The sequence below is a fragment of the Linepithema humile genome, chromosome 6 (genome assembly GCF_040581485.1).
Source record: "Linepithema humile isolate Giens D197 chromosome 6, Lhum_UNIL_v1.0, whole genome shotgun sequence".
Classification (NCBI taxonomy): Eukaryota; Metazoa; Arthropoda; class Insecta; order Hymenoptera; family Formicidae; genus Linepithema; species Linepithema humile.
This window is the reverse complement of record NC_090133.1, coordinates 28,231,303-28,257,082: the sequence shown is the minus strand read 5'-3', so window position 1 is coordinate 28,257,082 and position 25,780 is coordinate 28,231,303. Positions and strand designations below refer to the sequence as shown.

Sequence of the window (25,780 nt, the reverse complement as noted above, 5' to 3'; positions counted from 1 at the left end):
TTCTTCTCATTGTCTTTATTCCAATCGCATTTTTAGAAATTATTGTCAATATATTCACTTATTACTAAATTGATGGAAGATATTTTTCTTCTCTTTTTCGATTTTTCCTTCTGTCGCGTGTGTCGGTGTTAAATATGAAAACTTGCGCAGCTTGTTAATGTCCGTGCTTGGTTGCAGTGTTTTATTCAAGCGTGAATGCGATACGGGTGCATCGGTGCATCCGGAATGCACCGCGGGTGGTACGCGAAGTTGAAACATCGCGATAAGAGCTTTTGTGCGGCCCCTCGTGCGAAATCGATGTGTAGAACGATTTTATCGGTGCTTCTCCGTGGCACAGAATCGCGCTACCAGCGATTGCGAACGCGTGACGTTACTTCATGCTATTTTCGCGATATGTCCCAGACACGCGGCTCGTGTTACATAAGGCAGGTACTTCGAGACCGAGATATTAATTTCATTAACGAGTCTACGGCATCTCGATGCAATTCTTATCCTGCTGCACGATCGCTATATTATTTAAGCCGCATTGTGCAATGAATGCATTGCAATCGATCATTTGCTTTTAATAATACGCTTTGTTATATATTTGCATAACAATTTACTTTTAATCAATTTGAGTGACGTTCACATACACATTTGCGGAGCAAACAAAGCAATTTTAATTAATTTTCAAATTAGAATCATTTAGATTTAAAAGCGCACGACGAAAAGGTGTTGCACATCGTGTGACTAAGTCGATCAGAAGCACCGTGTGTGCCACGTGTAGATCTAAACAAGTGCCACACCTATCTAGCTATTGGAAACTTAGATCGCCGTTCTTGATTTCACCGCCTTCTATAAAAATGTAGAGAGTGAATACGTTAGCTTAATATTTTTTTAATTTTTGAACATGAGAACCATTTACACGAGATAGTATTTCAGTGAAAGATGCATAGTATGATCTCTTATCATTTTTTACATAAAAAAAAAATTGTTAACTTGGTTTATACTCAATAATCTTTGTATATGGAATAAGACAAACTTGTTTTGGCAAAAGCTATTATTTTGTAAATTTTTATGATGATTTAGGCCGTTTTTGAGGCGACTGTCTTACTTTCTAAGAAACATTCATCTGTTTGTTTTTTGCTTAATTTTATAGTTTTGCATAAACGGAATTTTTTTAAACTTTAATCAACTCTCGTACACAATATACGTATCTTATCAACGGTTTGTGGAGATAAAATCATCATGTTTCAAAAAAATTTATATAGTTTCTTGACATCATGACGCGATGTCACTGTATATATTTGAAGTCTCGGATTGCGCTATCCTCACATTTTAATTTGACGGATCTATTGCGATGCTTTACGAGCGTATGCCAATGATTGCCGAGAGCCTAATGTATTTTCCCCACAAATATTCGTCAGGATACAGGTGGAGGTAGCCTAATGGACTACGTAAAGCCACCTTTGTTTGCACGGAAAATATTTGCTATTACATTTTAATCTTATCTATCCTCGCTCTGAAAAATCCTCGCTGTAGGGCAATTATTAGGTGCATATGAAAAACTAGGTTAACAATCTTCTTTCGGTACGGAAAAACGATAAGGAATTACGCTACTTATGCATTTTGCATTTAAACACTTTCGCGCAAATGGTTTTTAGATACCAATAAAGTCACGTGCTATAAAAATACAGTGCGATTGTGATCACAAAAATAATTCGATAATCCCAAAGCGAGACAAAACAAACAGCATGCGTCATTTCAGCTGTTTATGTTCGAGAAATAATTTAGGAAACTAATAATAAACACATTTAACGTAATAATTCAATTAACTCGGTAACCAACATTTCAGAAGGTTGACATTTCCTCGTAGCACGCGATTCATTCATTCGTGTTGCGCTCAATGTATTTCGCTGTTTTTATTCCTAATTGTATGGCGCTATATCGAGTCACGATTGTGACCAATGATTAATAACGAACAATTCACATTCCATTTAACGAAGCCGGTTTCAAATAAAATCGCAGGAAACTCGCCGCCAATTCGTCGCAGTGTGCGACGCGCATTTCTGGTCGCGTTTCTCCTCAGCGGTTGGTATCTCATCGGCGCGCTCCATTTTCATGTTTACGTGCCATTATTCGCAAGCCATCATTCGAAGCACGTGCGTAACGAGCATGTATAGCGCGTGTTTTCTATCGAGCGCGGTCAGTTGTCGGCCGGATCTCGATCGGGGTGGTTTGCGGCTCGGCGAGTTGGCGCGATTGTGCTGAGGAAACGCGAGGGCGGAAAGGAGGTTAGGAGGGGGAAAGAGGGAAGGGGACAAGACAGCCGGAACGGTGGGCACCGCGCTGCGTCGCTCGGTCAGTCCGCTCTGAAACGTCGCGCGGCATGCGTCGTGCTCTGCACTGCGCGCTTCCACGCGTATGAAACGTCAACGACGCGACGCCTTCGCGACTGTCCGCTTCTCGTTGTCTTCACGCGCGGATGCACCTACCGCCGAGCCGCCAAATCAAGTCGTCGACCACCACCGGCACCTAAGCGTCACAGCGGACTAACGTCATCGCTCCTACTTGTTCACGTCGTGATAAGCAAGCGCGGCAAGCATGGATCGATCATCCAAGCTGATTCTACGGAAGCTCATCATAGACTTTCTCTGCCTATTCATCGGTAAGTGAAATCATAAAACTTTATCGCGAACCGTGGGACCGTCGTTGAATTTGTTCCAGACGGTGAACACGTTACGCGTCGGGTGGTCGCCTAGATTGACAGTTCGAGGCGTCGAAATGCGCGCGCGCGCGCGCGCGGCTACGTTTGATGTCTGATTGTTGGCGCGCGACGACGGGGGGATAAATTGGCAGGTGCGTTTTGTCCGCGAGAAAGCACTGCTCCTTCTCTCTCTCTCTCTCTCTCGCTCTCTCGACGCCGTGTTGTTATTGCGCGCTACGGTTTCCGCGAATTGCCTAGACGAACATCCGCGAGATGCTGGCTAAAAGAGAGAGCGCGCGTTACGCCGCTTCGAAAGTACGCGGAATTTTAACCCTTAGCTGCTTGGGAATGTAGCAGCACTTAGGCTTTAATGGAGCTCTCCTGCTTAATTTACACTGTAAAGGCTCTAATGGCTTGTTTAATCTTTCCTTGTTCGATATCGCTCAAAGCTTTTCCTTTTAAAGGAGAAAATTATCAAAATAGTTGCTGTAGTTGTCATCTGCATTTCATAGATTTTTTAAATTCTTTTTTTACAGATAATATATTTTCAATATATACAGTCATTGAAACAGTGTCTCTTTGAATAAAATATTCAAAACGTAGATAAATTTTCAGAAGTAAAATCACGAAGGATATATTAATAATTTGAAATATAGATTTACACAGGTTTTCGAAGAACTTTAGGAAGTGTCTTCATTTATGTAAATTTTCAATCTGTAGGCGACACGAGGAAATAAGAACGAAACATGTTTATGCTTAACAAATGCAAATGAATGCGGAATAAAAATAATGTTTAAGCTTTTTTTGCGAATTTCTATGAATACTAATAAAATATATTTTGCACACATTCGAGCTCGATATTTGTACCAAAATTTTTTTTATTTTTACTCGCAAATATTTTTATTTCATTCTATTCGATCAGGCCGTTGATTCACAATATAAAGTTTACATCACACGTGGATCAATGATATCATTAATAATTGCAAATAGTGCAGATAAAACGTTTAGGTAATGCAAAAGATACGTCATTAATAAGCTAGCATTAGAGCCAGCGTAATCATGTAAAAATGCACGATATCACTTCATCTTTTCTATGTCGTTATCAGCCACGCTCATTACAATAACAGTATGACTGGCGGTTAACGCACTATGCGCTACGATGCGCTTCGCGGAAACACATTTCGCGGGCGAAAAACACACGTTGTAATAGGATCGGTGCAGCTCGATCGATTTCGTCTCGCGGCACCAACGTGACACAATTTCTGCGATAAGGAGCGACCGTACGGCGCCTTTATCTCGCGAAATGGTTGCGTCAACTTTTGACTTTCCTGTTAAAATATGAAACACTGCAGACTTGTAGCGATGCGTGTTATTGTACTTCTATTTGTGGCGTCGTGAAGTAAGTGAAAATATTGCACAAAATGCTAAAATGTTAAAATGCAGCACAATTAGCGTACAGCTTTTTCAATATGGAGATGAAAACACGAAAGTGAAAAACAGAAAAGTATTATTATGCAAAAATATATAATGTAGACTAAGATTTAAAAATCGATAACTCTTTTTTCTCAAATGCGTGAGTTTTCTTGCCTCGAATTTAATAATATTTAATGAGACAATTAATTTGAATTCATTACGACAGAAAGATAAAACTTTTAATCGATTTCAATGATCTTTTTAAATCTTCTTGTACGAAGAAAGAACCAATATCAATTTTGTCATTATCGCGATCTTTTCGGTATCTTATAATTTTGATGATTGATGATTCTTAATATCGTACACCCGATATTTATCGTGCAAATAATAACACCTTTTAGAATAAGCTCGTGTTTGAAACACGCTCATATTTTCTTGGTTCTTATTCAATTTCGTTGTGAGGAAACATGCCGATGCAGATTGTTAAGTATTATCAAGTGTGATGAGAAGGTCTTTTACGTTTCTGCTTATATAACTCGCGTTTCAAAAACACATGTTTTAACAGCCTGTTATAGCACTTTTATTAACACGTAAGGACATCCACTTGTCCCACTTATCCATTAAGTCGCCGCCCTTTTCCGTCATCACGAAATGAATTTTTGATTGTCGCATAACGTTATTCAGAACTGCGAGATTACACGAGTCGAGTTACGCGATCCGATTAAGCCGTCGCTCCCGTTTTCGTGGAAAAATCACGCGACACTCACGACGTTGAAATGTTTCTCACGTTTACGCGCGGGTAAAAATAAACGTGCGGTAAGCGATCTCACTGGGTTCGCTGCGAAAAGACCTCGGGCTGAGGTCATCTCGATTGATACATTTTTCTTTTTTACGGTAGCAGGTGGAAAAGGGAACGGCAATGTGCAACGGGACTTGCGGCGACGGCCGGTCCGCTTAGAATCAATTCGGGCCGATCGTTATTTCGTTGCGCCGGGCGGAATGTGTTGCGCGAAACGCGGCCATTTCTCGTCGCTGCCGACTCAATAATCGGGCCCTTTCAGAGTTCGTTAAGAGCAGCAGGTCCGACCGGTCGAAAGGAGAAGAGGCTGTGAAAAGGCCCGAACCTGCGCACTCGCCCGCCTCGTGAGACGAGTATGTTCGCCGAGCCCATTCATGAAGATAAGTGCCGATTAGGAACGCCGAGTCCGAGAATCGCGCTCGCGCCTCGTGATGAATATACATTGGTCTATTAAATTAGATCCCCCCTGCCTCTCGGATCCACCCTTTCTCCCTGCGATATCGTTTCAATTATCTACTGGCCGCGCGCGCTCGCGCGAGGAATTAATAATCTTTTTTCGGGATAATCGCGCACGCACGGCGTTTCTCCCTCCTTTTCTTTGTTTATTGATCGGCCGAAAATTTATAGTGTTTGTATTTCGCAGTCCCGCTCTTCTTATATGCAATTTTGTTCGCGGGCTGATTTATGCCGGCTGATTGTCCGCGTGATATATAGCGCGTGTAGCGCTGGAATAAGTCTACTCTAACCGGTAGCAGAGAGAGAGAGACGCCTTGAGAAGGCGGCTTCTCGGTGTCAGTTTTTGGTTAACGATTATTTCGTCGTCGCCGTTTTTACCAGCTTTTGCATAATGACAGAGATGATAATGGCGACGGCTCGAGCAATTAAGTTCGCAAGAGCGGACCGTTGAAAGTGCGTTACTTAACATCGTAAATTAATACGTGCGACATACTCGTTAAAGATAAATGGCGTTGAGTTCTTTGCGCGATTAAAAATGCATTGCGGATATCCTTTTTTCTTATACGTATTTTATAGTATATTATAGTATTTTTCTTATACTTAAACAGCAAAACAGAAGCACTTGTAAATCTCATACATATTGGATTAAATATATCACGTGCGGATTGTACAAGTTCGAACTATTCGAGTAGAAACATCGTTTCTTCGCGACGCAAGCGAACATGTAGAGTTCAGTTTGCAAGCAAATTTTCATATCTTATTTTTTGAAGTAATAATACTTAAATGCGGCTTGATAAGAATAAGCAATAGTGCGCATAATTTTTGTTACGTTTATGAAACCAACATATAGATGACGAAAGAAATACCGTTTTATGTAAAGCAATATGACTAGCGTGATGACTAATGCGCATTTTACTGTTGTTTTTATTATAAGAAAATATTTCATGATACAAGTTTCTTTTCGCGACGAAAAAACTGAATATTTTCGCATACACATTGGATTTTTTTAATGCTCTGTGATTTCATCGCGCAAACCTCGGCAAAAAAGTCGCGTATAATTGCATGAGAGCTCTAAAACGCATTTTTGTCTCTTGAATATTACATTGCAATATAATTATACATGGCCTTTTTATTTATCTTCATAATTATAATATCATTGCATTTGAAATTTTTGTAATATTTTTCTGAAAATTCTATCTGCTGATCTCTTCATAAATACTCTAATTGGTTAAGTTAATAAATCCAACGTGTGGAGGAATTTTTTTTCGAATTATCGAAACAATTATTTTTTAGTATCTTTCGTATTTTAACTAAAACTTTTATTTTACGATTTTACAATTATTTAAAATTACCATGTAAATCTGTAAGCGCTTGTGAATATTCCGGTATGCGGCAACTTATAAACGAAAATATTCAATGAAAGCCGTATTCTGCGAGATTGCAGGAATTTTAACGTTGCCAAAATGTTCCTTTCAAGGATTCACAACAGCTCTCAGACCTCTATTACGTCGTTAGTAGCCACGGGCACTTTTACATTTGCATACGAAGGAGAAGGAGAGAAAACCAGATTTATGTTCCGGGGAAGTGTTTCTCGTCGATCAAATACAAGAATGTTCAATTTTGCGAAAATTTAGCGTCGCCGTCGAGTCTAAGCAGCTTCCACGCATGACACTAAATTCGATATGAGATTTCGTATAAGAAATTTTGTTCAGATGTTTTCTTTTTTTTGCTTCTGTCGAGAGCGACGGAAACAATATTTCAAGAGACGGAATTCAAGTATAATCGGCGAAATACTTTATTCGCGAGTAAGAAAGAGTATCGAGACTTCCCGTTGAGTCATCGGCATCACATCGATGTACAAATTTGTAATGATGACGAAACGCGAACGCCTATGCTACAAATGGGTGTCAAGGCGGGTCTAAATCTGTTACGGCGATAGAGCAATATCGCAATCACATGTTACACTCGTTACAGTGAAAAATGCGCAAGTGCGTGTGCATTATCAGTAATTATGTAATTTACTGTGTCTGGATTCATTGTATTCATGTATATGATATGCGTACATCCTAATTAAGGACGGCCGTTATGATGATTAATCGGAATGTCACGAAACTTTATCGCGTTTCTAAGATATCTTCGATATTTCGATAAGCAATTTTTATGATATTCTGTTTATCATTCCAATATATATATTTATATACGTGGCGTTTTCGTATTTTTCACATCGGCGCGATCAAAGCGATATATTTTTTTCACGCATAGCAGTACGCAATGTGAAATATTTATTATCAAGATTTATTTCTCGAAGACAATTATATTAATTCATAGAAATGCGTCATTATGATTAATTCTTAAAAATCTATTATCTGTCATTAAATATCTATTGATTATTAAATATCTCTATTAAATTATATATCATTAAATAATAAATGACAACTAATTATGTGTTTATGAATAAATGATTAATCGTAAATCATTTGATAATCATTAAATATCTATTTATATGTGTAATATTTTTATAAGCTTTTTTAGCGTTTTAATTACACTAATTGAAATCATCTATAGTAGCTAAATTATTTATGATAATCGATTTATTCATTCGAAAATCAAAATGCGATTACACCTGAGCATATCACAATCAAAGGCGAAATATCTTCGCGATGATCTCGATAATCGAATAAAAACGATGACGTAAACACAGATACACGACTTGATACGCGACGAACACATAATGCATTTATTTATACATATGTTTTCGATAAATTATAACAATTATTGTATTTTTTCCATTCTACGTTACATTTCTTACGTTCTTAAAATTTGTACATACTTATACATATATATTTCATCAGATTTCTTTAATTATCTCTAGAACTTCTTCAAGTCTCAATCGGAAATGTTCATTATTTTATATTACTCGACGAGTAAATGGTCCTTGGCCCTTTTCTGTCATGTTCACAAGCGACGTCACGCTTGACAGCGTAATAATAATATTATCTTTTTTTATTGCGTAATACAACTGTGTAAGACGCAATGAGCCATAAATAGGCCGTGAATTTCTTTTATGCTTCGTTTCACACTTGACCCTCGCAGTCGAAGAGATTATGTGATATTCGTGATTATGAATTAATGAAACATCATTGCTACAACTATTTGCCGTTTCTTACCGTTTATCTCAAAGTGGAAATGCCGAATTATTTCTATACGATAAAGCTGATGGAGATATCACGCTCGATAGGATAATCGTAAATTTGCTATAATATTTCATATCTTTTATTATTATGCGATTATTTGAAGATTTTTGCATGTCAGTTATTTACATTACTATGTGCTTATCGTGAGACAAATACTGATATTGTTGTCAATTCTTGTTAATATTTCGCTACAGCAAATTGCGAAAATATATAAGCCGCAATTTGATCCTTTTAATCTTCTTAATTCTTTTACTGCTAAATTTCCGCATCGGAAGATTATACTTTTTCTCGAAATTATGAGTTTTATTGCATATTTATTTTTACGAGAAATTCTCTCGTCGCCAATTGTACCACTCGTGTTAGTATTAATAACAGGATTAAACGTATGACAAACACATATGCGTATTTTTATATCTGTACATAAATATGATTATAACAACATTCTGACAACAGCTTGTATTATCTGAATGTGGATAAATTATTTTTAGCATTCTCGCAGTAAAGATAGAAAGCGATGAATCTGTCAATCAAGGTTTTATCACTCCTGGAACCGAACTGACGCCAGCTAGAAAGCCAAGCGCTATTATGCAAATGCGTAGCGTTTTGCAAAACAGGAATTCACGAGTTAGTTTTGTTGTTCCCTTTTCAGAACGACTATAAATATCATTGTACAATTTATCAGTAAAGTTTTAACAGTAATCTAATGCACCGACATTTCGCAAAATAGGAAGTCGCAGTTATTTCTTCTATTTCTCAAGGCAACTGAAATGCCATTGTATAATTTTCAATGAAATTACGAGTCAAGAATGCTGAAAAGGTGTCGCATTCTACATAGTAAATAATCCATGAAAAATTTCAAGTTCAGTCCTGCCGTTTAAAAAAAAAAAGTCGATATTGTTATGCGGCATTTTTTTAGATCGTAATCGCGATCGAATTTTGCAGAAGTACAATTTGGCTTGCAAAGCACATAGTCAATGGACTACATAAGTAAGTGATCGCGAATGTCGTTAGCTGCTTACATGTGTTACTTCTGTTTTTGCTGAGACAGCATCACTTATCTTAACGATCGACTGTAAGCGTTCGATTTCCATGTAATTCACGTAAATAAATTGATAGGTTAGTCTGTAATTTCTCGAATGATTTTCCGGAAAGCTGCACATTAATGAATGCTTCGATGACAAGCGAGCATGCATTTCACTCTGGAAAAGGAAAAAAAGGTTTGAAAGAAAACAGGATTGATAATTGCGCCACGCACAATTTTCGCTTTAACGAGCCCTAATAGCAGCTAGCTACGTGACCCTCGGCACTGATAAAGTCTTTGGCGGGAAGTGGAAAAGAGATACGTATAGAGAGTAGTTATGAAAACGGTATCCGTAAATAGCAGAAATTATACGTAACAAGGCTGTGTAACGAGGTTGTTATAATCATTATAATTGATGTGTAGACTAAAGTAATTTTATCCGATTACCGCGGAGCATGTCACCTGCATAGAATTAAAAATTCAATTACATTTTTCATCTTACGGACTTTTAAATAATTATCGTGACAGGACAGTTTACGAGATCGAGATTATTATGCAAATATTTTGCATTCAAGAAAAAATACGTAAAAAATAAAGAAGAAAACTCGGTGAATAAACTTTGAAAGCCAATTTTACGAGTCAAATATTAAAATAGTTTTACATCGATGGAAATATTATTCACTACTTAATTATTAAAGCGTACGATTTTATGGATTAAGAAAACGCTATGAATAACATTTATTTGAAATTCGGTTGAAAGAAGCGCAGTTGTAAAAGAGAGAAAGCGATCAATTACAATAGAGATCTATCATATGATCCGATTGTGAGATGTTACGCTGCACGCAGATGTACGCCGCAACCAGAAACGATCCGGCCAAAGATTAAAGAACGCGGATCGAGAATATTGTGTGTGGTTCAATGCGTTCGAACGCGCGCATACCATCTTGATTGGCGGAGTCACAACATTATCGTCACCGGAGATTGTGCAACGAGTGCAATAAATTTCATGTTAATTTGGAGTTCAGATATTTAATCCCGGTCAATCAATCATCGCGATAGATCAATCGAGTTGACGATATTATTATTGCGCGGCGATATCGAGCGAGTGACGTAATAACAAGATTGTTTTGTTCTGTTTTCAGTGGGGATCTCGGTGCTAATGTTCTTCCTATTCGGCAAACCGTACAAGCGTGGCTTCTTCTGCAACGATGAATCACTCTATCATCCGTTTCACGATTCTACAGTTACGAGTTCGATGCTGTACGTCATCGGACTTTTCCTTCCTATATGCACGGTGAGTCAATCTTGCGATTGTCGTTTACTCACGCCAGATTACGCGCACGTGGCGAATCACGTACTCACCTAATGATAGTTTATAGCGATGATCTCTCTTGTTGCGATTTTTTCTCACCATCGCGACGTGTAAATGTCCACGAGAGATGCGAGCGTCGTTCAGCGGGTTAAAATTTCGCGTGATATATTCGTTGGTGTGTGAAAAATATTGTAGGTATTAAAGTAAAAAAAAAAAAAAAAAAATACGATTACGATATGACATTCTGCAATAACGTGACTGCTGAGCGTTGAAAATTCGATGTATATTTTTAGACTCGAGAGAGCAAAAGCGTTAGGAATGGCGAACTTGAAAATTCGAACCTGCTGTGTCGCATCCTTGCGCGATTCTGCGGCGCGGCCCTTTGAGACTCCGCACGTCAGAGTGATCAGTAGCAGATGCTGATCGCGAGCGATTCGAAGGGCCTGTCGCGTGCCGCTTTTGAGGTTCCTTTTCACTCGTCGAAGAGGAGGGAACGAGGTGGGCGTCTAAGAATACGGAACGATCGCTCGCGCTGCGCCGCCCGCACATGTGGGTCGGCAAGTGAGTGCATTCGTTGAAAGTTTCGGTAGTCGTGGGAATCGATTTACGGTATCTGAGAGAGAGTGGTACACGTGTACGATTGGGCCGAGTATTTTTGCCGAGGCCTCCGGAGGCCGCGGAAGGGGGAAGGCGAGGATTGTTCATGCCCGCGCATGCCGTCCTCTCGTTAACGCATCCTCGAAAATTGTACGTCAAGGCGGTCGGACGCTAAAAGAAGACAAATGTGTTTGTGATTTTTCGTCGGTTTTCGAGGGATATTTTTTTTTTCTCTTTACGACGTGATAATCGCCAACCTGATTTACGAGAGCGATTGGCCGTTTTTATGGGCGGTTTGCGCCTATTTTAGATTTTACGTATTTTTTTCATCTTGCTCGAATGTTTAGGAATCTGTGCCAGTCAGCTTCGACGACTAGCATTGAGTTCTCACTGCTCTATGAATTCCTTGCTCTAATATTGGATCTTCGCAATCCATCATTCCGATATTAGCTCTCTTACTACTTTCGCATGCCTCGAAACTAAAGAATGTGCTCGCTTTAGTTGTAATTTTGTAACTTTTGGACTTGTTATACAATCTTCCATCTTTTTCTCCCATTCTAAAACTTTTTATTTTCTAACTTACAAAAACCTGAAACGCGTGAATCAATTTTTCAACTTTTAACAGCTAATTTTTCATTTCTAGCTTTCGTAACTTTTTAATTTTTAATTTCCAATTCGTAATTTATCGTTTTCAATTTCTCAGTCAACACTAGAATTTCAATTTTTTATTATATTTTAACACAGCAGATAAGTTTTGTTAATAAAAATAGTAATTATAAGATTATTGACACTTGAGACAAAGATTAATTTGAGAAAAATTATTGCATATTATTTTAACTATTCTTTTTGCTTTCTCTGCTACAATATAAACAATTTTAAAGTTGCCACAATTTCGAAACAAACGTTATTCACAAATTTGACGTGAAAGCACATGCGATGAGTCTCGGATTGGCCGCATAACGCGAAGCCGTACGTTTCTCTCGCTCGTCTCTCCGTAATTAACATTTTATTCTCCGCTATCGCGCCCCTTATAAGCTGTTTTCTCGCATGTCGTAAATCTAGCAGGTATAATTACTTTAGCGAAAGCTAGAAATTAAAATGTACGGTAAGTGGCGTTTATTCGAGTAATGATTTCGCCGCGCCGTGTGCGAAACGTTCCTCTTTCCCCCGCGAGTTATAGTCGCATTTATTTACGTAGCAGCGCAGAGAAGATGAAAGAGGATCCTTCTCGGATTCTACAATCGTCTTTACTTCGTTAAGCGAGCCGGCGTATTTTATGCCGGGAGGAAATGGGAAGCGATTACATCGCGGGGAAGGGAGCGCGTCGCGCTGTTAATTTAACGCGATAAACCGCGCGCTCGCACGCGTGATAAATTACTACGAACAAAGCCGAGATAAATCGCAGCTCCTTTCTTCGCGCGTCGGATTACCACGCGACGTTGTTCGGTAACTTCGCGGAGTCCCTGCGGGACAAATCCTCTTTCCAGCGTAACTCTTATCAACTTGTTATGCTCGCACACACGATACAATCTAAAGCACAAAGATTATTTTCGTCTTGCACACGGCTCTCGGGATTATTGAGTGGAATTTTTCTTTTTCAGAAGCGCACTAAATTCGAACACATTTTGCTGAAGTGCGCGCACAATTTTGCATTCAAATGCACGCTCCGAGTATTTAAACTCATTCCAATTGAAACACTCGCGCTATCGCCTAAAATAAACAATGCGTATTATTCAAGGATCAACATTGAATAAGGAACGGTCCAACGATATTTACACAGTGATTGATCCTTTCGTCGAGGGGCAACCGGCTATTATGCATCGGCTACCCGTGCAGCGAGCTGTGCACAAGCTCATCTATTTGTTGCCGATTGGCTTCGGCGTTAAGAAAATAATTTACCGCGCGGTTTAATTCTTCAAGGCAGATTGCGGTTCGAGCAAATTATAGCACCCGAAATATTAAGCAACTGATTTCCGATTTATTTCGCATTATTCCTCATCTCAACGTTGTATTTCCCGTTCAACGGCGAGCGAAAGTACTGAATTACTTTTTGCACGGTAGATAAGTTAATTGTTATTATTAAGATTAAATTAAGTTACGAGGATAAAATTACTAATCAAGATTGCTGCGATCGCGTGCGAGCAATTGCGAGGAGATCGAACGCCCCTCGCATTTCTGACGCTTTTCTGACGTTTTCGGCTGAGTAATGGATACTTTTTCACGCTGGTTTATTTCGTGCCGTCAATTCTTTTCTTTCGCATCGGGGTCGTCTCTATTCACCGGCCGTATCTCTCTCTCTCTCCCTCTCTCTCGTACCTTCTCGGTGTTTCTTGGGCGCGGTGGTTTTATACGTTTTACAGGTACGCGCATTCTTGTACCTGCGCGCGCGGCAATCCGAGAAGGTTTCCATTCTCCCCCTCGTCTTTTCTTCTTCTTCTTCTTCTTCTCTCCGGCGAGAGATCCCGCGAGAATCTCTCCGTGGAACCGGCCGCCTCTTCATTATCTATCTCCCTAACTCGCCGAGGAAAACGGATTGCCCGACAGACGTGTTCCCCCGAGAATTGGAGGGTAGAGAGAGGCCCCAGGTAGGACAGGTAGAAACGGACGGCCGCTCGTCGTATTTCATTCACGCGTGTCTCGTAAACCCGGCGGATCTTTATCCGGGATCTGGCCTGGTTAACCCGCTTTGGCCGGGGGAGAGTATGACAGCCCGAGTGGAAAGAGGGTTGAGCTTCTCTCTCTCTCTTTCCCCATCTCTTCCCGATAAAGAGAGCTGCAACGCCCGTTTGATCGGCCTTCGGAGTTTTCTCGCCGCTTGAAAAGTCTTGTAAGGCGATCTCGAAATGAAAGATCGTATCGGATGTGTAATCACACGAACTGTCCCGGACGCGTCGGACACACCCGGGCAGCAATTCTTTCAAGTTGAAGTCGGTGCTTTTCAGACAAAACTTCAAATGGTCATTTTTTAATATCGTAGATTATAACCGGCTGTGCGTGCGTGAGAAATTTAACGATATTCTCATTGTTAATGGCGCTGTTAGTCGCGGAAGAGAATTTTATATTGAACAGCGATTCTGATTTGATCCTTTTTCATCCTCCAGATGATCGTAGGAGAGTTTCTGCACGCGCGGCATTTTCCTGAACATACGGCGAAGGTGCTTTTCGGATACACCATACCTCCGTGGCTGTGGAACGCCTACGAAAAGGTACGTTTTGTCGACTTTGCAGGTTTATTTATCTACTTGTTGCAATAAATTAAAATTTCTCTATTCGTATTCTCATTTTTTTTCAACTTTTAGCCACACGAAGTCGATTAACGCTTCGTTAATCTCCATTTTTGTTAACAATGTTCGCAGATTGGTGTATTCGGTTTCGGCGCGGCTTGCACCGTTTTAACTACGGACATCGCGAAGTACACCATAGGTCGCCTGCGACCGCACTTCATGAGTCTCTGCGTGCCCAACGTCAATTGCAGTCTGATCGAAAATCGTCACAGATACATCGAGCATTTCGAATGCACCGCGCCGGAGATTTCCGACAAATTGCTCAAAGATGTCAGGTGAGAAGCCTACCCGATGCGCGACTCGCATTCCCGAGTCTCTCATTAACGTGCAAATGTAGATAGCATCTTAATCCTAGCCGTAACGCGAACGTTATCTGGCCTCTCGATCGAAATCCCGCGGATTTCGAGATACGTTCGTCCTGTCGCGTATAAATATGAATAAATACGCGAGGAGAAGTTGAAACGCACATGCGGATATTTCGAGCGCAATTAAGATATCAAACACGCGAGTCAAAATTCTCGCGATTTCAAGAATCGATCGCGTGATCGTCAAGCTTCTCTTCCTCTCGCAATTCGTCTCAGACTCGCTCCTGTTTCACGCGGCGACGACGCGCGTGAGTCGTGACGTGGACTCGCTCGTATAACGAATCAATAAAGTTTGACCGCGCAGCTGGACGATGCTATACAACCGGGGTTACATCACGTCAGCGCATATCGCGGGTTCCTCGCGGCTTTATTCTCGGCCTCGATGCGGCCAGCCCCGGCGGATTTTCAGGGCAATACCCCGCGGCGTGGCGAAGCGGTATTCGACAACACGCGCCCGAGAGTTGTTTAGATCGCGTGACGGTAACAATTGCGCGCCGGGCAATTACGGCCTACGGCGCGCGATTGAAGGGAGGGGGGGGGATCCCTCGCTTTTGTATCGTTATTTTTACTTCATTAACGGCCCGCGGGTCCCGTCGCGCGGGACAAGTTTATGGACACGAGACGAAACGGTAATTTGCAGTAATCAAGGAGGGCAAACGCGAAAAGAGCGACGGTCGCGCTCGTCGTTTCAAATCGATTCGGCACGCTGACGCCTGACTTTCATTAAATGCTCATTGGATTATCAGTCGTTTGCCCGTGCGCTTCTTATCGAGTTATTTATACGCGTCCTTTTTAATTATAACAGTATTCGTTTGTTTGCTTCAGCGGACGGTAGTTCCTAAAAGAAATATCGTCAAGAGCCTCGACTCTTCTCGAGGAGAAATGCGCAATTAAATGAATTTGTCTTCACATAAATCTGTCGAGATCAAGTAAATTATAAGAATCTTTGTAATAATAAGCTATCACAAAATATTTTACCTGAAAATAAAAAAGGAAAGAGATTTAAGATTATTCATTGAAGTTGCAAGGAAACCAATTTTGAACATTTATGTCGTGACTTTTAAAATAATCAAATTGAGAGAAATTACAACACTTAAGAATTTTGGAGCGAAAATTTGTTTCGCCGAATTTTCTCGAAACTCGTCGAAACTTTTTCCCGCATCCGGAATGACGTCGTTGCTGTTTGATTCTGGCGAAGTTCAAGCTTAGTCGCATCGCTTCCCGAATTGATTATTTTGCGCGCGCGCGCGGGCTTTGTTGCCGACGGAAACCTTTTTGCGCGTCCCGGATACGCGTACGTACCCCGGGGGCCGGTTTTAACGGATGCGAATGCGCGCACAAAAAGAGCCACGGTAGCGAATGACAATGCGCAGACCTACCCGAACTCCGCTGGTGATTCGCATGAGCGAGATTTACGCCGGATCGTGTTGTTCTTTCTTCTCTTCTCCCGCTCCTTCCTCGCCAACGGAATTACACTATTACACGCCCGAATTATTCGCGTTTACTGTCGCTATTTGACGATCGGCTCGAAGAAGATTCGCGCGTTCGATTTCCATCCCTCGCCTTTTAACAGCTGGATCTGCCCCAAACATGTTTGCAGTGAGATTCGACAGACTTTTCGCTTCGCTGCTCGTTTCCTTTTCACTTTGAACACCGATTTTGACTGCATTCTTTATCGAGATTCCATGTGGTTATAATTGTCGATTAGATGCCGTTGTGATGTATTATTGCAGTTAATTATTTTTTTTAATTAACTGGTGCCTTTTTTAAGATATAATTCAATGGAGTAAATCATATTTCAATTTTTAAAGTCATAGTTTCATATCACGGTTTATGGCTTCCAAAAAATTGTTACAATTTGTGAATCTACTATTGTGAATTCCTTTGGAAATAACGGTCGGAAACGCGCGATATCTACGTAACGAACGTATTTGATTCACAATGCCGTAACTAATTTTAGTGCCTTGCCGGGTCACAATATTAGAGACGAAAGCGGAGATTCTGAAAAGTAGGGTCTCGGTTACTCTTCCCTCCCTCCTTTCTTCTGCAACTTTGTCTTCCATTTACTGGTAAACTGCAGAACGCTTGTCACAAAAGCAAAGTGCAAGAGAAAGGTAGAAGATAAATGGGCTTCACAAGGAATAAAGCATAGGACGCGCGCGTGCGACTCGAAAAGAGAAGCGCGAAGAGTTACGCACGGCTTATTACTCGAAATAACTCTCCGTTCTAAAGCGTACATCATTATCTTTTAGACGTTAGGGAAAACGTGATAGAAGCAAGCACCTGCCGAGCTGGTTTTACGCACCACGCTTGAATGCTGAATGTCTTGGAGAAAAGAAGAACAATAAGACTAGTTGAAATCGATGTTTGCATTAAGAAGGCGTGAGTCAAACACGTTTACATTGAACGAACTTAGTTCCATGCAAATTAATTTCTTGCAATAATTCTGTAAAATAAGAAGTGTTCGACTCTCAAAGGCAGAAGCAACACATATCGTGTCGGTAAAATTTCGTTCAATGAGAAGAGAAAAGTTTAACAGCATTTTACATTTTGCATTTTACACTAATATTTATTTCTAATTCAACCACACTCGGAGCTGACGAAACGATATTGTTACGCCTTCTGAGTTTCTAGAACTAATCGGAACTAATTTTCTCAAGTTCTCAAGAGAAGCAGAGTGAACGAGTGTATAGCTGCGCTCTATATTGACCGCTCCTTCGATCCCTTTTAATAGCTGCTCAATGTGAACGCATTCAAGTTCACTGTGTATAGCCACCGTCGAGATATTCACGCCGAAACGATGCTTTCTAATCCGGATTCGAAAACGAGATCGACCGAAGAGAGAGAGAGAGAGCTATATCGAGAGATCATCCTCGATTCCCTCGGCATTCGGTTCCAGAGTCCAAGAAACTCCGCGCGTTCGAGCGTAGACCAGCGGCGGCCACAGCGAGCTTACGTCACGGCGCGTTCGTCTTTCTTCTGATTCGTCGTCGCTCGCGCTCTCGCCTGCGCGAACGAACGGAGAGAGAAGCGGGTCGGCGGCGGCGTTATCGTGTGAAAGCGAGCAAAAAGAACGGGCACGGTATCTGTGTGTTATAATAACGAGGCCGGCGATCTTTCGGCGCTGCGTACCGCGACTCGGCCGCCGGTCATCCGCCCTTCGCCTGCGGCGCGGCAGCGGGGACAGTTTCGTGTATACTAGAGAGATTTGAGGAATCGAGACGATAGACGCGCACCGTACAGAGAATTCATTCATGGCCCGAGCGCCCTCCGGTCGTCCACCCCCGCGCACGGTAGTTGGCCGAAAGGACCGCGTCGGGCGGACAAAAAGAGAAGGAGCGCAGCGCAAGGGGGAATAAACGAAGGGCGAGCAGGATCACCGCGGCCCTTTCATTGACTCCTCCCCCTCCGTCATTTACCAACGTCGTCTATGAGATCCTTGAGACAGCGTAAGTGCGCAGATGTGCACTTCAAAAGAGCAGCGGCCGCCTCTGTTCGTCAATTGTCTTATCTTTACAAGCATCTCCGAACTTGATCTTTCATGTTGAGGGACTGTCCTGTAATTCTTCCTTTCGCAAAAATATCGGGGTACTCGTCCGCGATTCTTCCGTTCGGACGTGTTTCACGCGTCTTCGCGATCGACACAAGTCTCGGGTTTGAAAAAGGCGATCGCGAACTGAGACAAACGCGACTGCGATAATTCCGAGTCGCAGTATCAAAATCGACAGTCGCCGGACCGGCGAGCCGCGCAGATCCTGATTAACGCAGCGCGCCCACCGAATTTTTTCACGAGCGCGTCTCTCGGGAGCGGAGGAGGGAGGGGGGAAGGGCGGGGGGGAAGGCATTAAGTATCGAATCTCCTGCGTTTTTTGCTCGCGGGATCGTCCGCCGCCTCTCCTCTTCGTACTGTCCGCTCGCGGTTGCGCCGCGGAGCCCTTCGACGATCGTAATCGGCGCGCAACGCACGCCCCGGAATTAATCGCGATAAAATTAATAGCGAGCCATTACGCGCGTACGTACACGACGATCCCTCGCCCGCCGTCCCCCCGCCGCCGTCACTTCTCGCATGCCCCGATCGATAAATGGGATTTACTTGACACAGCATGATCAATCATTTCAGATTATCGTTTCCCTCCGGTCACTCGTCCTTCTCGGCCTACACCATGATCTACCTTGCGGTAAGTAGTCGCTTTTGAGTTGCGCGTCGCGCAATTGCGTGGATTCGTATGCGCGCGGCTGGGCGTCGTCGATCATTCGTCGCGGATCTAATGCGAGCGTGTCGGTGATCGCGGGACGAGATCGTCCCGCGATCTTCACGCCGCTTCGAAGCCGATTTGCATAATTGAATACGCGAAATTTAATACGCTCGATGCCACAAATCCAATTCGCGTTTGTCACTGAAATTCAATCGACGAGATTTGAATCAGCGATTTGATGAAAGATTTTTGCCCGAGTTATAAATGAGAAAATTGAGTTGATTTTATGCTGTTATCAATTTACATTATATTAAGCAAATCAATGCAGGCTGTATTTTTTTTTTTTTTTTTTTTATTCTTCTAACATTTATGACTTATATCAGTTTATTATTAATGTCGCTTTCCATTTGCAAATGAATTACAATTGATACAAATCACTTCTCTTCTTTAATCAAAGCTTCAGCTGACGTTACGTCTTACGTTTTTCTTATTTCTAAAAGTATTTTGATAATTATAGATCAAGCTTTTGTAAATGAAGAGGAAAGGATTGTTGAGAAATGTGCAATGTCCGGGATTCTTTTAGATGTATCTTCAGCTGAGGATGAGGTGGAAAGGCAGTAAACTTCTCAAACACTTCTTTCAACTGCTGTGTCTGCTTATGGCCTGGTTTACCGCGATGACACGCATTTCCAATTACAAGCATCACTGGAGCGATGTGCTCGCTGGAGCTACCCTCGGCACGATCGTTGCTTTAGTGATGGTGAGCGTCATATCAGTGCCAGTTTTGCACAAATAATTTTAAGAATTGTACAGTTTAAGTATTCGAGTGTTAAAATACTCCGCGAAATTCTCTCTCTTTTTTCTTTCTTTTTAACCGACCGCAGTTTGACTTAATAATATTTTGACGTCGAAGAAAATATACTTTAATTCTGGACAAGAAATGTTGCAATGCACACGAATTACGCACATTTATCGAATCTCGCTATGACGTCGTTGTAATTGTAAAATTTTTATTTTACAGTATTACGATTTCAGAATTAGGAGATCAGATATAATCAATCGTAATGTCGTGTCGATCAGTGTGCGAGCGATTGACGTGTCGTGTTTTTCCAGTCACACTGTGTGGCGGATCTCTTCGAGGAAGAAAAGCACCGCTCCGCGGAAAAGCACCGACCTGTCGACTACGAAACGGAAACCGGCGTCGGCGGCACACAGGTGAATAATGGCACTGCTAATCGCAACTGTTGACCTAATGAGCTCGCTCTTCGCTTGCTGACCGCAACAAGGCCGTGACTGTCTTCTGTAATTGTCTCCGAGGAGCTGGGAGGTTCCTCGAAACTCACGAGGCAGCATCAAATCGGATCTCGTCCGGACACGTGCGTCAGTGTAAGCCTTCTCCAGCCGGACGAGTCCTAAAGACCTTCAGGAACCACTTTTCTAACTCCAAAACGGTAAACTGCTTTACCGTTTTGGGATCGTTTCTCAATGAATTCCGCATCTTCGCCATGTTTTCTTTTCCAACATCGAGAACACGTTCTACGTGAACACTGTACACGGATCTTGTTTAGTGAGAGAAGAGAAGAGAAGAAAGTGCGATGTGTTAGTTAGAGCTTGCGGATATTTTGTTGAGCTTGCGATCAGTTATGCAAACGTGCCTAGTATAGAACGCGGTTTACTTCTTTTGCAGCGAAGAGCGACGAATACTTCTTTTAATGCCTCGTCTTTTAGTTGTTAGCGCTGGATAGATGTGCGCTTAGATGTTTATGTTTGTCCATGTGAAGTCTTTCGCGATTCGTTAGATCGCGGAAGATCGAAATAACGTCATGTTTTGTCGCGAAGTTGGCCTAACTGGGAGAAAAAAATTATTTTCACAGCCGGCACTTACAGCATTCTAGATAATATGACGATATATTTATTTCCATTAATTGTAACATATTTATTTTTAATCGACGAATCGACGCTTTGATTCGTTTTGCGCTTAGCATAATGGATCGATCGTTCTTATAATTGATCGTATTAATAATTTGGTGATCGGTGAATAGGAAGCATTATTTTATGATTAATGTCCGGGAAAAAATGATATAATACGGATGTAAATATATATAATTAGTTATGAAAAGATCTGATAACATTTAATGTTTTATATGATCATATAAAATTACATACATTATGTTATTAGATCTTTTCATAACCAATTATATAGATTTATATCTGGCCAATTATATAATTTTTTCTCGGATGTACATTTTAATTGTAATTAATTTTATCTTTTACTTTATTACTTTGACAATTACTTTTGCTCATATCCTGCAATAATTGCAATTATTTCTGCGTAAAATATGCACGATATGTTCAAAAACGTTGTATTTAGGAGAATTTTTTTAATAGCTCAGATTTTGTTATCTTGTTTCGCTTATTCTGCAGGGCAGATAGATCGTAGTAGAATTGCAGCCGTGTTGAAATGCACTTTTCGGATTATAAAAGAGACTCGGAAAGAGATGTTGATAATCTTTAAGAATTCAATCGAGTTTGATCTCATTCTATAAATGTGTTATGATTTAACACTGCAGTTATTAGCAATGCAGAGTCAACGATAGTATATAATACAATTTGTATCACTCTATCGATGATTTTTACTGATAATCTTAACTTTATTATCTTGCGAAAGGTAGATCAATTAAGATCCAGGCAGAAAAATTCATTCTTTTGAAAATAGAAGGAGAATTTGATGGGATATTTCTTGAAAAATATATTTTAATCTTTAAACTTTATAAGAATAATTTTTTAATTTTTAATTAATATTTAATGAATATTTTTTACATTGCTTGCGAATCGTGTACGTAGAAGTAGATGGAAAAATTCAACTTTGAGACTCCGGCAATGAAGAACTTCAGCCAGTCTATCGTTTAATCGTTTAAACTATTTGAAGATTTATTTCTAAAATGTATGCCTAGAGTAATAATAACACATTAGTTCTTATATACTGAGCAACTTTTGCCGTAGGTCGGCTTTCTATATGACTTTTTACGGCGTTAATCGATGCGCGAATATCGATGGTGCATACGTCATTATTCCTGAAACATATTCGATTAGCGTAGACGATACATGGTATATGGTGCTCTAGTATCCTTAAGTGTACGACAGCGACACAGTTTAATTGAAAGTATTTGGTGACCATCATATAGAGTCACGATAGGAAAAGTCGTACGTTCGCATATATCGATATTTAGAGAAGTATTTATTTATTTTATAAAAAATTATATATACACACACGCGCATTGTTATATATAAATCTTTCGTACATATTATAATACTTATGTCGGACTGTTAAGTGTCATCTCGATTTTCGAGCAGCGCTCCGAAAATCTTAACGTTCCACGAAAGTTTAATTATTCAGTTAAGTAGAGAGAAGATTGTTATAATTCTACTTTCCTCGCAATGTTTATATCACGCATTTCTTCCATTCTTTGCGTGGATAATGGTACGATTACGTTTGAATGGTTTATTTTTTGATAAGCGCTTAATACATGGTGTCCTAGAATTATTCCTTATCTTAATTTTAACGGTAGATTGTGTTATCGATCAGGAATTTATCTTCGGATTACAATGTCAAGGCGACAGTAACTTTCCAATCCATTTCGTTTAGGTAAAGAATTTTTTTATTGCCTCAGAATTTTCATTCCAAGTTTAATCAACACACACACACACATACGTACATACTTAAAATCAAATATTGAAACATTTCTTCTAAGGAAAAAATAATTTCATATTTTTAAGGAGTATAAATTAAGATTAAGATTTCTGGAACACCTTGTATATCTAATTTTTAATCTACAGTTTATATAAGCCGGACTCTACGACATCAACCACATTTGTTGTGAATAACATCAATTTTAATTGATTGGCCAATTACTTTTCCGTTTAGATATGTAATCTCATATAGTGGGTTATTATAATACACGTCTGATTGTACTAGGAAATAATATAAACGGTATGAAAAGTAGAGAGTCGGTAGGAATCATATTACTACGAGACCAAAAACTGTTTTACGATTAATCTAACAATTCTCAACGATACGCGCTTATACTATACTATATACTCGTCAAACGAAATTGTATTACGATCCTTGTAAGAAACGTTAATTACGCGAAACTTGTTTATCGTTCTACATAACATCAAGAACGACTCGAGAAACGTAACGAACATCGGCAACTCTGCCGATAAACGTTGTATAGTAGGAATAAATTATTGAATTATGAATCACATGTCGTGTTGTGTTCGTGATTTACATTCACATCATCGAAAAAGACGTCTACGCCCGCTGCAATCTTCACGAGATAAACTATGCATCATCCCTGAAGTCAGAGAGCGAATTCTTTTCACGGCCGGCTACCCGCAATTAATGTTTAAGTTGTGCAGTCGATTCAATCTTTACAGCTGTTTACTGCTGCAACCAAATTTTTATATACGCGAGTTTCAACGCACTTTTATGCGGTGTGCTGCAAATCTTTTTAAATCATACTTACAAGTCGAATGAAAAAACAATAATTATTGTACGTGAAATTGATTAACGTTGAAGGGATAAATTAGATGTATAAATGCAGAATAATTTTATTTACGAGAATTTTGAAAGATCACGGAGCAACTGTAAGTATATGAGCTTACAATTAGTAGTAATAATTGGCTTGCAATGTTCTGTGTATAGATACAATATTATAAATGTTGCTTGTGTAAGACACATTTTAAACTCTGCTATTACAAATTGATTATCTTTGCATTATTATCTCAATGTGTTCTTTCAGGTACTTTTATGACATTGCTTGACGCATTATGCTATTACACGCTTGTATTTATGTAATATATTTATTTCGCACGTGAAGATGTATTTTGTTGCACTTATTTATTAATTACAAATTACAATTATTTAAATGAATAAAAATATAAAATCATAAATTTATTTTATAAATATGGCTCTTTGAATTAATACATTAATTATAATTTTATTACACAAGCTGGTAGAGCCAAAAGTTAGGATTTTTTTGCTCGCAATTATTATTTACAACATAAAATCCTAGCTTTTGACTCTATGACTCAGCTTACGTAATAAAATTAGAATTAAAAATATTTATAATAAAATTGCAACGCTTATGTGTACAAATTATAATAATAGTTGTAGTCATACATTTACATGATTCATCACTAATATGTACAATATATTTTATAAACTGGTTTCACACACATAACGTTTTTTGACGTTTCAGACGTAAACATATGAAAGAAAAATTATATCTTATTATTACTTTGATTTGATGATATCTTTTTATTATTTGCAGGACGAATCGAGCCCACTGCAAATGAGAATTCAAACGTATGGTGGAATTAACGAGAACACGGAGGATACGCGTAGACGTGGTTCTAGTTAGAATCTTATATGAATACTCAATATATTTAACATAATTTTAATATATGTTTAATTTTGTTTTAACTCATAAAAGCTGTTATGTGAATTAGAACTAGAATCAGATTTTTATAGTAAGTTAATGCATAAAACTGCTGATTGTTTAGAGTTGGATAAATTTAGAAGCATTTATCTACCTCACGCATTTATATGACTATAGTACCTGTATAAGCTTATAATTATATTTAAAGGTCAATTTTATGAAAGTAACTGTAGCAGTGGAAAAGTTTTTACAAAAATATGTACAAATTCAGAAAAAGAGATTTATTTATATACAATAAGACTGTTTTTTATTTGTGAAAATTATTGATATAAGTGTATTTGAAGAATATTTCCTGATAAGAAGAATGAAAAGTTTACAAGTATTTTCTGCAAGTATTTAATTATATAGTGCGTAACGTCTAAGATCTTCGCGCGATCCTTCCCCAGAAAACATTATGCCCATAAATATCTAACAATTCACGTACAAAAATGGCTCATACTGCGCACACAAAACCTTATCCCAGTGCGTTGTCATAGCGGTAGCAAAATGCTAGCACACTTGCAAAACGCTTGCACTTTGCGAGCAATACACGACTTATACACGACTAAACATATCCCACGAGCAAAATTCAGGCAAACTGCTACACAGATTATTTGCATAAGACGCGCAAACTTTGCGCGCAAGAATTGTTATTTGGGTCAATACGTGTACAAATGAATTAGAAATCAATTTTCTTTACAAATAATTAATGTGTATATGTATTAATTGACAAAATCAAACGAAATTGACGATCTTAATCAATGCAAAGCCGAGCTATCAAACTTACAAGTCAAATAGCGGAATAACTTTCAACATATATGCCCTTCATTCCTGTTTAACATAAATACAAATTCAATAACGATCGAAATCCGTTTACCGAAATACTCTTACATCAGCACGTCTTGTTTATTGTTTATATAGTTTATGATTGAGGAGAACGGTTCCAATAAAAAAAAATATATAATATAAATATATTC

General features: G+C 39.6%; 1 protein-coding gene across 1 annotated transcript; it reads left to right on the top strand.

Moving 5' to 3' along the window:
• The first annotated feature begins 2,187 nt into the window (after window positions 1-2,187).
• On the top strand, window positions 2,188-25,099 carry LOC105671406 (putative phosphatidate phosphatase). Its single transcript, XM_012365554.2, has 8 exons — window positions 2,188-2,647; window positions 10,712-10,863; window positions 14,580-14,684; window positions 14,835-15,037; window positions 19,248-19,305; window positions 19,907-20,083; window positions 20,437-20,538; window positions 24,657-25,099. Exons 1-8 carry the CDS (start codon window positions 2,584-2,586, stop codon window positions 24,744-24,746), a joined length of 951 nt encoding a protein of 316 aa, XP_012220977.1. The 5' UTR covers window positions 2,188-2,583; the 3' UTR covers window positions 24,747-25,099.
• Window positions 25,100-25,780: the final 681 nt, after the last annotated feature.